At 41.3% G+C, this 15,139-nt stretch overlaps 1 protein-coding gene across 1 annotated transcript; it reads left to right on the top strand.

Annotated features, from left to right (window-relative positions):
• The first annotated feature begins 8,556 nt into the window (after window positions 1-8,556).
• On the top strand, window positions 8,557-14,634 carry LOC101467056 (inositol hexakisphosphate kinase 2). Its single transcript, XM_004545340.5, has 5 exons — window positions 8,557-9,307; window positions 10,935-11,157; window positions 11,765-11,949; window positions 12,413-12,588; window positions 13,165-14,634. The coding sequence occupies exons 1-5, from the start codon at window positions 9,049-9,051 to the stop codon at window positions 13,801-13,803; spliced, it is 1,482 nt and encodes a 493-aa protein (XP_004545397.1). The 5' UTR covers window positions 8,557-9,048; the 3' UTR covers window positions 13,804-14,634.
• The last annotated feature ends 505 nt before the right edge of the window (window positions 14,635-15,139 follow it).

Genomic DNA, 15,139 nt, shown 5'->3' with positions numbered 1-15,139 from the left:
GCTGTCACCTCTTGTTATGGCGCATGTCCTTGTTGGGTAGAAAGTAGCTGTATCCAAATGGCTGCATTTGGCTGTGCACATTAGTGTGTAAGTGTCTGCATGGAGCCTTGTTATAAAGATTACACTGAGGACATTCCATGGTGTTTATGTCAGATCACAGCTTTTAAAGGTTTACGATGAGGGATATGTGTGCTATTCCTGTAGGTGAAAGACGTGTGTGTATGTTTTTATTAGGTCTGAGAAATGCGCTGTTGTACTAAATGATGTTTAGCGTTCGCTCTGTTCCGTCACCTTGTGCAAAGCGGTAGATAGCTGGAGTTGACACACTTCGGAGGTGGGATAATGTCAGTAATTCACATACGGTATTCAAGCACACGTGCAAACCCATGCGGGTTAGTTGTGTGCTAGTTATTTTTATAGAACGTGTAACAGAAATGGAAACACTTGACTGTGCCTGTGTATGAAGGAACATCAGAGCAGATTTTGATGCTTCTTAGCTTGTATAATGACATTGTAATTACATTGTTATTACAAATAAATTACTGCTGGAAAACTATTGATACTGCATTCAAAAGTAAAAAGAAAAAAAAATACAAAAACCCCCATTAATCACTGGGCTGTGCATTTACAACTGCAGCATCTGCAAAATGTTGTTGTTGTCTGTCTTGGAAACAGTTCAAATACCGACACTGTCATGGTCCCTTAAGGCAAAGGAGGAGTGATGAGTGTTGTTGACATGCTACTATGTCAAGAGCCCTATCTATAGGATTAGCAGAATGAGGGCTTCCAGCCACCGTGCAAAGAACAAGTTGACGAGATGCCTTAAGTCCTGTATGACAGGCATTATTTCTTTCAGCATCTTGCCCGACTCCAAGCTTCCTGGCAAAGACAGAGAGCCAATAATGGATCTATTAAAATGTTTATGAAAAACTAACAAAAGCTAGTAATTTTTTTAACAGCCATGCCATAGAACTGCTGTTCTATCTCTGTTATAATCTTCATTCTTTAGTTTTTGAAAACTAAATCAGAGAGTGTGGGCGTGCCAATGCCTTTTGACCTTTCTCAGCTGCAGTGGAGGAACTCAGCCAGTTAGCCATGGGAAAAGTTCATGCAAGGCCTGTATGAGCACAATCCCAGACCCGGATAAATCCGTATGGACTATGGGTTCAATGTCACTGATATGCTAACATTACCAGTTGTGAAAATAATATCTATGAAAACATTATTTGAATAATATAGTGACCTTTTCTTAAAAGTATTTCTGGGTATCATAGCTTAATGACAAAATCTGCACCTTTTGACTTATTGTGCTGTCAAATTAGTGATGAGTTGTTTCCTTCAATGAAACTGCTGTGTTCATGAGACGTTAAGCAGCACCCAGGAGTCCATTAGCAGTTCTGTGTCAGACAGGAGCTGGTAACCTGCATTGTGTCAATGGACTGGAGCCAGCTCAGTCTCTCTCGAATGCTTCTGTGTCACAGTGTCTGTGTGTGTGTGAAAGAGAGACACTTTAAGCATGTGGCAAAGCTTAATCCAGGAAGTACGTGACGTCTACGTTCTCATTTCCTGTACATTGCTGAGCTTTACGGCTTCACAAGCACTCCCCTAAGTCAGTGACTCGCCATCCAGTCACAAACTTTGGCAGTACTCCTGGATTAACAGTTACTGGGAAGACCGTATTATACTAAGAAGCATTGTCAGTCCTCTATCCTGTTTTAATTAATTAGACGACCAAAGACAAGTCAGAAAAGAGTTTTGCATCTATCTCGTTAGACAGACTTTAAAGGCTTGATTTAGGATGACATGCCATCCTCTTGGCACTATACTGAGACTAAATAATTAGCTAATTAATGCTGGATCATTTGCCACTTGCAAAGGATTGGTGTCTTCTAGAACAAGTTCTAGCTGCCCTACTTTTTGCACTCCAGAGTTCTTTGTTATTTTCATGCTCCAGCAAATCATATTTATTGCACATCTTCTTGCCCTGAACCAAATACACATAAAAAATAAATAAATAAATAAATTAGGTCTACAAAAATTGTCCTTTTGAATTTCTTAGTTTTTTACAAGTCAAAACATCTGGTAACATACTGTGTAATTGTTTAAAAATTATTTATAAGCCATTTAATTTGGTAATGGAAATATTGATGCCTCATCTTTACACTCAACATGGTTTGGTCAGAGAAACCGGTCCAGCCTGTGTGTGTGTATGAGTGCAATGCCCTTATTGCTCACACCCACATCCATTTATGTACACACTTGTTAAACAGATAGAAAGAACCGTGCTCATCCTTTAGCTGTAAAAGTTTAAAAATCTTCTTTTATTGATATCCATATGCACAAAAAAGAAATGAGCACTAACAGGGAATAGAAAGAGAGCTCCTGCAATTTTCCCATATTTGCTTTATTTTATTAGCGCCTTAATAATTACAAAAGGAAAGACGGAGCCAGAGGCCTTAAGGCCATTACAGAGCACGTTACAAAAAAAGATGACGAGAAATTCCCAGTTTTTTGGATGCAAACTTGTAAATCCACACCAAAGGCTTGTGTTTTTGTGAAAAATTTGTCCTCAAAATATGCACTGTGGAAAAAAAAAAAAGATATTGCGTCGACATCAAGCAGTGATGAGCCGGTCCTGATGTTTCTAAACAAGAAAAGGAAGAACCTGATATTCTGGGTTCATACAATTTTCAAGAGAAGGCAGGAGCAGGGAGAATTTCATGGTTTGATCTAGGAGTTAAAGCTGTATCATGACCACTTTTGTACATATTTTAGCATTTCAATGGGGAAGTTTGATCTTTTGTTGGCAGGGTTAGGACATCTGAGGAGGCAGAGAAATCATTTCAGAGAGACGATTGATCCAGAGCAACGTATAGCTGTGTGTCTGATTCGTCCAGCAAAATTACACGGTTGATTTGAACAGCTGCATTAAGAGTGGAAGAGTCTGAAAAATATTTTTAGCACACAAAACATTCACACATGTTTGTGCGCCTGGCGTGTAAAAGCCTTTAGACTGCTGAATGCTTCCCATGAGGTGCTGAGCACTTCTCCATTCCCATGTCTTTACATGCTGCTTTTGCACATTATTGAAGTCTGTCTTCTGTCTTGTGTGGTTTGTGTTTTGCTCTGTTTATTATTTGTGTTTATTGTTGCTTCTGCTCGTCTACCAACCAGTTATGGCAGACAGCTGCCTCTGGCAGAATCCTGCTCAGAGAGTGGCTGAGAGTTTCTTCCTTTATGTGTAATCATTTTGACAGCTTCATGTTTGTTTGCATGCATGACAAAAAGGACAAGACCAAAAATAGACTGTACAGCCATGGTTGAAATTTGACCAGTAGGTACAACGATAAGTCTTCTATGTCTGCCCTCATTGGCCATAGTGGCAGCCACTGAATTGTTTCCTCTCAGTGTGATTCCTGTGTATAATTGTCTGTTGCTTTTGGCATGGTGCAGACTTCGTTTTATAAATAGCTACTTTCTGTTCTGAATTGCTAACAGCATGTGGTATTTTTAGTGCTGGATTAGGTGTTTGGTGGCCCATGAGGATTTGATTACCAGGTTTATCGGGCTCAAAGCGAGGTGATCAGTCTGAAAATTGACCCCGTAAATCTCCACACAGGTAAGATTATCCTTTTTCCACTGTGGCCATGCCGTGTGCCAGATCAGGTATATCAGAATATGTACAAGCTTGTGTAGTGAGATGTTTTGATTGTTTGTTTCGATTGCTTTATCCATGTATGCATTTCTGTGTTTGTTCCTGTCAGCATGCATGATGCCTGGGTTCTGCACACCTGAATGTGAGTCGTTGTACCTTGCATGTGTTCATTGTGCAAATTGATCCAGTAAAAATTCAGACGCGTGCCACCTGATTAAGATTATGCACTATGTCTCATCCTAAATCTTGTTAAGCACTTGCAGGACATAAGGTCAACACATCAGACTTGTAATGTAGAACCTGAAAAAAAATACTGTGTATAAACAATATTTAATGATAAAATGTCCTTGGTTGTACAAAAAAGTTTTTAAGATTTTTAGGGGGTGTTCTCTCTAAGTAAAACCATGCTTCTTGTTACTTTGTACTTCATGTTCTCCACTGATGCCTCTATATTTTTCGTCTGTATGACTACAAGGAAAAAGATCCTAGCGACCCATCCCGCCTGAGCTCATTCAAGAGCCTTCTCTATAATTTTCATCCTAATAGAGACATCTAGTCCAGACTGTTTATAAGTACATAAGTTTAGTTTGGGAACAAATAGTCTTACATGCAGTTGTGGTATTTCTGGACTTACACAAGGCATTTGACATCCCTGACCACAGATTATTATTGAAAAGGTTAGAAATGTATGGAATAAGGGACAGCAGATAGTTTGTTAAGCAGTTGTTTAGAAGATCAGTATTAATATGTCTATGTAAATAATACAAGGTCACAACCAGTAAGTGTCACATGTGGTGTTCCACATGGTTCTGTACGTGGTCCTTTACTTTTTATGTTGTATATAAATTATTTATGTAGGTATTTATAAATTTAAAATGGATTTTGTTTGCTAATTATAGTATTGGAAAGGAAAGCAAGGAAAATCAAAATGCGGTAAAAAAAAATTATTCAATAAATTATTTGCAAAGAATATGTTGTCATTGAATTTAAATAAAATAAAATTCATAACATTTGAGAATCAACCAATAATTTTTAATGGTAAATTCAGCATAAATTATGCTGAAATTGGAAAACAAAAAGATTATATGTGTCTTTGATTGCTATTAAGTTGGGAATCTCACATAAAACACATAAGAACAAAACTGTCTATGACAGTCACAGAAGTACACAAAGTCAAATAACTTGTAAATCCAGATTTTCTCTACATACTCTCCTGCTCACTCACACCTCCATACTTGACCTAAAGCCTGCAATGAGAAATACAAGGTGTGAACAAAAAGGTATTTAAAGAACTCACAAATTGCTCATTCAGTTGTCAGTTGGCACTCCACAGCCTATCACATTTTTAAATAGTGAAACTATCCAAACATGTCTTCTGATTATAATTTTAGAACAGTCACGTTATATAAAGCCTTGTAAATCTACTGCAGCCTTGAATCGACCCATCAATCACCCAATGTCCTCAGTGACATACCAGCGCTCACTGTATCTTCTGGGCTGCCGTATTTTGTTGATAGATAAAAGCTCACCAATTAAGATTGCTAAGTGAGCCCTTTGATCATGCTGTACTTGTTAATCATATAGTTAAGGATGCTTAGACAGGTGTCTGTATGACTTTGAAAATGACACAGAAGGTGAAGTTGAAAGGGATTTAAGGTAAAGGTGTAAACATAGACGGTTACTTTTCCAGCACAAAAAGAAGAAAAGGTTCGTCTGGTCTTTCTTGTGTACTTTTTGCAAGATCTTCTTGCCTAAGTATTTGCTTAATATGTGTTCAGTCGGGCAAAGGCATATTTATATTTGAGAAGATGTGTTTTTGGAATGAAGAGAAAAGCAAATGTTGTCCAAATATAAATTCATATTTTTGCTAATAAATATCTATATAAATGTAAGCGAGTCAATTAGTATAAAATACACAAGGTAAGTGTAGCGGACATGGTGTAGGCTCAGTATTTGTGTAATTTCCATGGCAACAGCTCCAATAGTACATATAAAGAGTTTGAACTTGAGCTTCACAAATAGCTTTGAGTGAAGTTTGATGGCCTGTCTGCCTGATGATCGACTGCTGATATTCACTTTGTTCTTCTTTCCATTCCATAAGGGCCCCTGTCTCTGTGTTTTGAGTTTACTGGGGATTAAGATTCACGTTTTTGATTTGCAAAGCTGTTTTCTTCATGTTCTGTGGTACACAGATTAAAATCTGGCCTCTTTTTTCAGCAGCACAAGACCTTATCACCTCATCAAGAGATGTTATTTTGACTGTGCAGTTGTTAAATTGTCCGTACAGGTGAGGGGTTGGATTTGGGACTTTGCGTCACCTGCATATTTCATATCTCATTTCTCTGTTTGTGACTGACACGTGCGTCGGCATCACTGTGAAAAGCCCCTGTTAACTACCCCATGCTGTGCATGGCTCATTACTTTCAAGGTCATAGCAGTCCCTTACACTTGTCTCTGATGTTGACTACAATGACCTGGATGACTGAGAACCTTCACAGACACTTGTCTCTCATGTTTGTCTTTTTAGATTTGTTCTAGTGCATCCTATCATACATTTTAAATTCCTCTGCGTAACTTAAAAAGTAATTTGTTGTGTGAATTAGATCATGTTTGTTTCTGTTTGTGCTCATTTGAGCTGTCGGAAATAAAAAGCATGCCTGAACTCTTATAGCTTCAAACAGCATGCCTCCTGTAGCTTTAAATGTAAACGAATGCCAGCACGCTGTTTCATGATTTTATGACATTGTCAACTGTCGTTTTCATCTCCCGTTTCATGTTAAATATAGTGGACAATGCAAGTCTTGGCACTGATGTTGTTTCGTATTTGAACAGCAAGACCAGTACAGGATCATAAAATTGTTGTTTAATCAAAGATCTCAGTGCCACTGCTCAAATGTTGCTTTAGGCTTCAGTTGACATATAGCATTGTATGATTTTACAATCAAATCGGGATTTAAGACGGCAACCTTTCTCTAAAATTACAAAGAAACACGCCATTGACCTTCATTTGTGTTTTAGTTTAGCAGCCTCAGCCTCACTGCTCACAGATAAAAGGGAGATGTGCAAAAGTCGGTGGCTGCCCCACCCTATCTTTTGTCCACAAAAAAAGGTAATTGCACTGAACATACTCGTTTATTTAACTGGGAATATTCCCTGCTTGTTTATCATGGCCCATTTCCCCTTTTGTTCCAGGAGACAGGATTAGAGAGATTAGTGCTGACTCTTTTCCTACAACCCCAGCCAGTCACCATCTCTAACTTAAAGCACACACTGGTATGTGCACACAAAACATGTTATGATATGTTGGAGGCGGCAAACATGCATTTATATGTTTTGGGAATAGTACACTGTGCACTTACACGCGTTCCTCGTCAGCAGTTTAAAGTTAGCCTCACTGCAGTTAGCAGTGAGCGACTGGTTTAATCAGATGTTGTTTTGCCTGCTACGATAATCTATGTCAAGGAGGTCTGGGAGAGTGCAAGATGAGGATTATAGTTTCCACTTAAGTCAGAGCACAAGCTCTTAGAAACCTTACACGTCACTCCTACCAACGCCTTTACTTCATAACAACACAGCTCTGAAGCCAACAGCGACTGAAGAAATCACTGAAAACAGTAGAAGATTATGCGAATGGAGCCGGTGTTGTGCCAAAAAGTGATTGCCTGCCAAAAAGTGATTTCCAATGTTTCCGTGTATTTTTTATGTGTAATATCTTTACGTATGTTGGTAAATAGACTTCGGTGAACAGCGTTTACAAAGGGGTTATATATAGAATTAAAAGATTATCTGTTTTTTCAAGTATCTTTATAACTCTGTGTTATTGTACTCACATTATAACCAATCCGGTCCTTTTTCCCCACTTACAATATTTTTACAGAACTATTGTAATATTTGCTGCCATTTCTGCTGTCTTACTCTTACAAAAGACATTTTTAATGTTAATGAGTTTTTTTTTAACTGCATAAATAAAGGTTCTATAAAAGTCGCTGCCAAAAACTGATTGCGGCTTCTACCTTGTTACACGAATGTTGTTTGTGGCTCAATATGACTTTGTGTCATCCATGAGGGATGCATTTGACATATGTTTCACATATTATAGGCCAACAAGTTACTTATAGCAGTTTAAATACGAGCAATCAGTTTTTGGCAAATACCGGAAATCAGTTTTTGGCAGACAATCACTTTTTGGCACAACACCGGCTTTACTATCAACAACGCTTCAATATAGATTGTAAACTGAAGAGAGGGGTCCCCCATTTTTAATCATGCTGTTTGCTACCCTGTTATTGCTAAAATGTGAAAGGTGGTTTGTTAAATTGCAATATTTTTAAAGAAATTAAAGTTAACTATTTTTTTTAGCAGTAATTACAGAAAACCTAAATTTATGCTATGCAGTAAATTGTATGAGGAACAATTACAAGTATGTAAAAAATCTCCTAAGAGTGACATTAAATTCGAGGCGTCTTCCTTTTTGCATGTTTTCCTGGAAGAGCAAAGCTACTTGTTCATCCAGGAGTCTAGTTTGACTTTTTTACTTATATTTGACTGCCGTTTTGCATTGGATGTCAGTTTGTGTGTTTAACTCCTGTCCTAGTTCTGTGCTTCTCTCCCCCACACCGTACGTCTTTTAAGGAAATGCTGGTGCTTATTCTGCCAGTTTGTTAAAACCCCCGCTGTCGCGCAGAGAAACAGCTGAGTTCAGCTCTGCCCTCCCTCCTTGTTTTTATTCTCCTCTTCCTCTCTCCCTTCACCCAGACTGCCCCCTCCCACCCCTGTCTTTGTTTGCTTGCTTCTCTGGGCTGCCACCCAACAACCTGCTTTAGATGCACGTGATTGGTGGGCTGCCTGTGATAGGGCGGGCCGAGTGTCAGGCTCCTGAGAGCTTTACCAGTAGCGAGCCAGCTCTCGTCTGTCATAAGGCGTCGAGGCTGCGGAGAAGGCACAAGCAGGAGCTGTGTCTGGTCGCCTTATCTGCCGTAGCAGCACAACTCCAAACCTTAATATATAAAGGACATAAGACGGCTTTGTTTTGTTTTTTTCTACCCGGCTACAAGGACTGTAAGGCAAGGAGCCGAAAGGAATTGAATATTCAGTAAACCTGAGTCGTGTTTTCTGTTTCTCTTCCTCCTTCCTGTCCTTTGTTTTCGAGCAGCAGTATCAGTGAGAGCATCGGCGCAGCAGATCACCATCACAGCAAATGCTTCGGAAAGCACCGCGGGAATAACTCATAAAAACAAACTGCGATCTTTAATGCAGCGTGTTAGGACTAGTCCTCTGGGGATCTGTAGCCCGTGAGTGTGTGCGAGTCCCTGCCGGAAAGGGCCCCCACCATATTGTTGGTGCGTGCGTCAGGAGTCTAATGCCCGCGGCAGTGTGGTCAGGGCCAGAGGAGGATGAGTCCGGCTGTGGAGGCTCAGGCCCAGGAGGTCATGGATGCGGAGCAAAAACAAAAGCAACAGAACAAGCTGCAGCACCAGCAGTGCTACATGGAGAAGGGAGTGATGCTTGAGCCCTTCGTGCACCAGGTCGGGGGACATTCCTGCGTCCTACGCTTTGGAGAGCAGACCATCTGCAAGCCTCTCATTCCCCGCGAGCATCAGTTCTACAAAAGTCTGCCTGCAGCAATGAGGAGGTTTACCCCCCAGTACAGAGGTAATGACAACTACTGTGTTTTTTCATGCATGTCTCTTTCTTTACGTGCATACTTCTTTTTTGTGCATACATACATCAGATAGGGATAGATGTGTGCAGAGCCTGCTTGCATGTGTCAAGTGTGCAATTTTAGATTATTAGGAACTAGAGATGCCCATGTCTGCACAAGCAGGCGCTTGCCAGGTTTATACCGCATTGTGCCACAGGAGGGTGCTGTAGCTGAGGTTGTAATTGGGACAAACGGGCCTTTCAATTGTGCTGCTTGGCTAGCTGAGTGATGAACTGAAGGTAAGTCAGGGTAGCAATTGCGAGCCACTGTTTTTGTGTTGTTTTACTTCTTTCTTTTTACCGGGCAACACACCAATGAGATGAAAAGGGAACTATGTGAGGTTCTTCCTCCTTTGGATCCAGAAATTCAGGCAGTTGCTGGAGGTCATCACCTGCAAAGGTCAACGTAGGTGGTGCCTCACAAAACCACTGAATGGCTTTGTATTATTTCACTGACGTTTGAGTCACTCCCACGTTTTTTTTCTTTTTGTTTTAAAGGTTGTCAAATATGAGGCATAGTGAGTGACGATAGCAAGCAGAAACTGTTGGACCGGTTAAACATACCATCTCTTATTTACATAGCCAACATTGTTCCTGCATTCATCTCATTCTTTCATTCAGAGAGTGTGATGGATTAAAGGGATTAAACTATGAGTTACAGCAGAAAGGCCTGTTCTTTACAGCAAAGCCCTTTGCTACTGTGTCCTTATTTCCCTTCACGTTACACTACAGCAGATCCTCTTTAAATGCTATCTAAGACCCTCCCTCAAAGAGCAGCGGAGCCGGTTCTTTTGTGTCACCAGCAGAGAATTGTAAGATGATATAGAGCAAACGCGTGTCTCTGGTCATCCTAAAAAGCACTGTGCTGCCTTCAGTTTGCTGTCCCATATAATAGTTCCAACAAACCCCAGAAGTGATGAAGTTAAATTCACTCTGTAAATTGACTGTTTCGTGACACCTGTGCACTGTTTTCCATGTCAACAGTTTCCCCCATTTGTATTTGTCTTCACAATGAGGCATACTTGCTTGCTACATGCTTCACCTTCTCTCAGCTTGTGCTTCAGCCATACATGGGACGTGCATGAAGAGGAACGGGTGCAGCTGTTTTGGACAAAAGCAAATGGGAAAATTATGGAAATATATCTTTTCTGTTGAAGTTAACCGAACTTGAATCTTCCAAACTTTTCTGACTCACTGAAGCTCCTGTTATTTTTGTTAGAAGCATATATTTTCTGATGCTTTCTCCTGTACATGGCTTTCTGGTTCCTACACGTTTACAGTGTATGTATACTATTGATTAGTTTGCTTCAGACAATTGGTGGTAATCAATAAACTGAATTCTGACCTAAGTTTTTATAGCCTGGTGTCTTTTGTGTTTGGGCTGTTATTTGAATGTGTTGATTAGAGCTCAGTGTGCGTCAACCATCCACTTCAGTCATACTTTTGTATCGTGCTGCTTAAAGCAGTGAAGAGATTTCCTTTAAGTTTGTCATCCTCTTTGATAGATTCCTGTGAAACAAATTCCCATCACTGTTCAGTGAGTCTGTGTCTAAAACGTACCTTTCTGTCTCTGTCTCAGGTGTGGTGTCCGTGAGCTTCGAGGAGGACGAGGAGGGGAATCTTTGCCTAATCGCCTACCCCCTTGATAGTGACCCAGCCACAGATCTGGTGAACAATGAGCACTCGGTGGACTGTGACCCCAAGAGTAAGATGATGACGTGGGGGAAAATGATGGCCTCCTCGCTGCTAGCGGACAGCAAAGATGGCCGAAGCCGCAACTCTCGTAAAGACAAGGAGAAGAGGTGAGGTGCAAGGAAATACCCTATCACAGACAGTAGTTGACTCAGGAACCTGTTAGTCATGATAAGACAAGACGTGTTTGATGCCTCAGCAGGTGGGAGCAAAGTGAGTCATTTTCATGCTGATCTCACTGCTCATGTAAAAGAAATTAAAGATGGTTTAGGAGCCGTTATGCACCCGTATTACGTTATAACCAACTTTAAATTTTCCGTGAATGTAGCTGTAGAGACATACCACGACTTATGATGCACACACTGACTGATCGTAAAGTTAGCCTCGTAATCGTAAGCCTAACTGTCTTTAAATACAGCTGGAGGCTGATCCTTGGAGAGAGGGTCAAAGAGTCATTGTTGCATAATTGCAATAGATTCATTCTAATGCCTTTATACAAAAGGAAAACTTTGACTTAGTTAGCCCTGCGCTGGGGAGGGATTATTGGGGTTAAACAAGGAAAACTGATGTTTGAATGCATGGATGGTGGCGAGCGAAAGATTCCACTTTGTACCTCTTTCCAGGAATTTTTTCTTTCTCCATACTTTACTCCCCATTTCCTGCTCTTTAGCCATGTGTAACTACAGTCGTTGCTGTCTTTCCCTGTCTTTCATTCAGTGTTCAAAAGCTGCAGGAGGACATGGAGTTGGAGTGGCTGAAGCAGGCCGAGGTGCTCTACTACCGACTAGAGGACAGCCACAGTAACGCTGTCCCACAGCTCAAACACAACCCTTGGAGCCTCAAGTGTCACCAGCAGCACCTGCAGAGGATGAAGGAGAATGCTAAACACCGCAACCAGTACAGTATCCTTTCGCTGACTGAGTTTTCTTTTGAAACTGGCTCATATGTGACTGCAGAGAAAAGCTACGTAATGTTATTTATTTATTTTTTTGGGGGGGGGGGATTGCAATGAAATGCATTGTAGGTTCCAGGCCAGTGTACATGGCATGAGTCCTGGCCAAGTAAGCCACCAGATTACGGTTATCAGTGGATTAGGTTCCTGCTGCCCGTTATCTAATACTTGTGCAGCTATTCTGTTCTCTGTTCTATGGCATTGAATTTCAAAAGCACTCTTATCGGTTACCTGATGTTGCTCTGATTTGATTTTACATATTGCAAATGTTAACGGGAGCTGAATCTTTCGAGACAACGCTCAGTTCTGTTGTTTTCTCATTCAGCCTCGTCCAGCAGGTTGAACTTAAAACTGGTTAGTCCAGAAGAAGGTAGTGTTTTGTCTGTCTTGTCTTCCTTGACTCATTTTCTCAGAATTCATTCTGCTTGAAAACCTGACCTGGCGGCACACAGTGCCGTGCGTGTTGGACCTAAAGATGGGCACGCGACAGCATGGAGACGACGCTTCAGAGGAGAAGAAGGCCATGCAGATACGCAAGTGCCAGCAGAGCACATCAGCCTTAATAGGAGTCCGTCTGTGTGGCATGCAGGTGAGCTTTCAGGCAAACGCTATTGTCTATACTCATTTCTTACTCTTAAAGAAATAGAAAAGAAATAGAAGATGATATTTGGGGGAAATATAGCTACATGAAATAAGAGTCATGTCTGTCTATTGAATGCTGTATAAGCTGACTTGTAGCTTAGCGTAAAAACCGGAAACAGACAGAAGGCTCACCCATTTAAAACATTACAGCTGTTTGTCAATTGTCTGAAAACACAATTTGAAACAATGTCTTGGTGGTTTATGTGGGTAATCCAGCTTTAGTGCCCAAGACTGCGACTGTTAAAAGTTAATGCTTTTACCCTACACTGCTACAAAATCTGCAACAGTTCCTATTGTAATCTGATTAACTTGTTTTATAGCCATCTAGCCTGAAACACGCTGGCCTTTTAATTATACGAGAACACGTCTGTCTGTTTGAAAACTTTGAATAAGGCCCAAAATATCTAGGTGAGGTGGAAAGATTGACTGCAGATACACTCTATAGCCATTTTAATGCGGATGTTTGAGAGTCTGTGAACTTTTCCAGCTTTTTCAACCTCTCCATGTTTTCTCATCACTACAGGTGTACCAGAGTGACACAGATCAGCTGATGTTTATGAACAAGTACCATGGCCGTAAACTGACCCTTGCGGGCTTCAAGGAGGCTCTGTTCCAATTCTTCCACAGCGGTCGGCGTCTGCGACACGAACTCCTTTCCCCGGTGCTCAGCAGGCTCAGAGAAATGCAGGCTGCACTGGAGGCCTGCGAATCCTACCGCTTTTACTCCAGCTCTCTGCTCATCATCTATGATGGAGCTCCACACAGAAAACACACACGCCGACACACTGAGGACGGGCTCTCTGAAGAGGAAGAAGATGAGGATGATGAGGACGAGGAGGTGCAAGCCGAGCCAGAAATGGACGAAGAGGAGGAGGAGGAGGTGGGTGAAGTTGCAGGTGCGCTTGGTTTTCCACACAGTCCCTCCACATCTAGTGATAGTAGCAGCAGCAGCGGGAGCTCAGGTATCAGCCAGGCTCACCTGTCCCGCTCAGACACGCACAGCTCCGTGGTGGATGTGAGAATGATAGACTTTGCCCACACCACCTGCAGACATTACCGGGAAGACAGCGTGGTCCACGAGGGCCAGGACAGCGGCTACATCTTTGGTCTCCAGAACCTGATCACCATCATTTCTGAGCTGGAGAACCAAAGTACAGACTGAATACTGACATAACATTCATCCGTTCAAACACAGAGGCACAATAACACACTGTCTGAACCTTGAACAAATGGAGGAAGAGCAGACTGCATTAAAGGGGAGAGAAATTCCTTCTCTTATCGTCAAAGTTGGACTTCATTGTAGCTGGTCTTTGATCGGACCCCCTTCCTGTTTCTGCCACTGGTGCTTTTCGATGTGGCCGTTGAGTACGTCCATCCTCAGGATGTGAAACAGACCTGCAAGTAACATAAAAGCCATCTGTGTGAATGATGCAGTGATTTACCCGTTGTCACCGTTCTGTTTTAACCCATTAAGTAACCATTAGAAAAAAGGGTAGGCAGCAAAAATTAAAGGCAGTTTGAGACAGTAGAAGTGTTTCCTTGTGTCTGATTTCCAAAGAAAAGTGTTGTCATTTTGCACACGCAAACATGCACTTCTGCTGAGTGCGTGTTTAGGCTGAGGGCTATCATAGAGAGCAGGAGTAGTATGAGAAGCGAGTCCACGGGAAGAGAGGCGGTGAGCGCACGCCCTCCATTCTCCTCTTTTACCTGGTCATTCTGCCATCCTTCTCCCCTGTTCATCTATATTCAAAGAGACTATATTCATATAGGTGTCAGAAAGAGGTGAGAGAGCTATTTATTTATATGACATCTTTCATAAAATAATCTAAAAGTTCAAAAATGTGAATGGAAGGTAGTACATTCCATGTTATTAATGTTACAATAATGATATTAATAAATATTGTTATTTGACATGTTTGGATACCTCTATCTTGTATATCTGTGCTGTCCACAGTTTGTTCACAGAAAAATTAAAAACCTTGGTTTGTGGTAACATCAGTGTCCTCTTTAATATTTGATGTTGGTTATTTTTTTGTTTGTTTGGGTTTTTTTTTTTGGGGGGGGGGGGGTTTGTTTTTTTTTTTTTTACACGTTTACAGAGAAACCACATTTCCTGCTCAAACCAAAGGGAAATGTTGGCAGACAAATTTTATGCAAATGTGTGCTCGTTGCCTCTGTGCGTGAATGTATGGAGGCAGATGACCTCTTTTTGGCGTGCCGCTCAGTAAGTCCGTGATGACCAACTGATTAATAGATCTACCATCAACACTGAAAGTATGAGAGGACTGCAGACAATTCAGTGCAAGCAGGTGCCGGGGCTTGTTCCCCAACACCACCACCTGCTGTGAAGAATTACTAAGGCACATGCCCAGGCTACTGTGGATACTTCTTGTAATATTGTACAGCCAATACACCACCACCCTCACCTCCTCCTTGCCCCAAAACATATTTACAGCCTTACTCTTCGGTCTAGAAGAGTTTCTGTTGCGGGGCGAGAG

The sequence above is a fragment of the Maylandia zebra genome, linkage group LG5 (assembly GCF_041146795.1).
Source record: "Maylandia zebra isolate NMK-2024a linkage group LG5, Mzebra_GT3a, whole genome shotgun sequence".
Taxonomy (NCBI): Eukaryota; Metazoa; Chordata; class Actinopteri; order Cichliformes; family Cichlidae; genus Maylandia; species Maylandia zebra.
Note: the sequence above shows the minus strand (reverse complement) of the source record. Positions and strands in the feature narration are given on the sequence as shown.

Coding starts and splice junctions, on each gene's coding strand:
- LOC101467056 (XM_004545340.5), top strand. CDS start 9,049: ATGAGTCCGGCTGTGGAGGCTCAGGCCCAGGAGGTCATGGATGCGGAG. Junction 11,950..12,412: donor TAAACACCGCAACCAGTACA/GTATCCTTTCGC, acceptor TCATTTTCTCAG/AATTCATTCTGCTTGAAAAC. Junction 12,589..13,164: donor TCCGTCTGTGTGGCATGCAG/GTGAGCTTTCAG, acceptor TCATCACTACAG/GTGTACCAGAGTGACACAGA.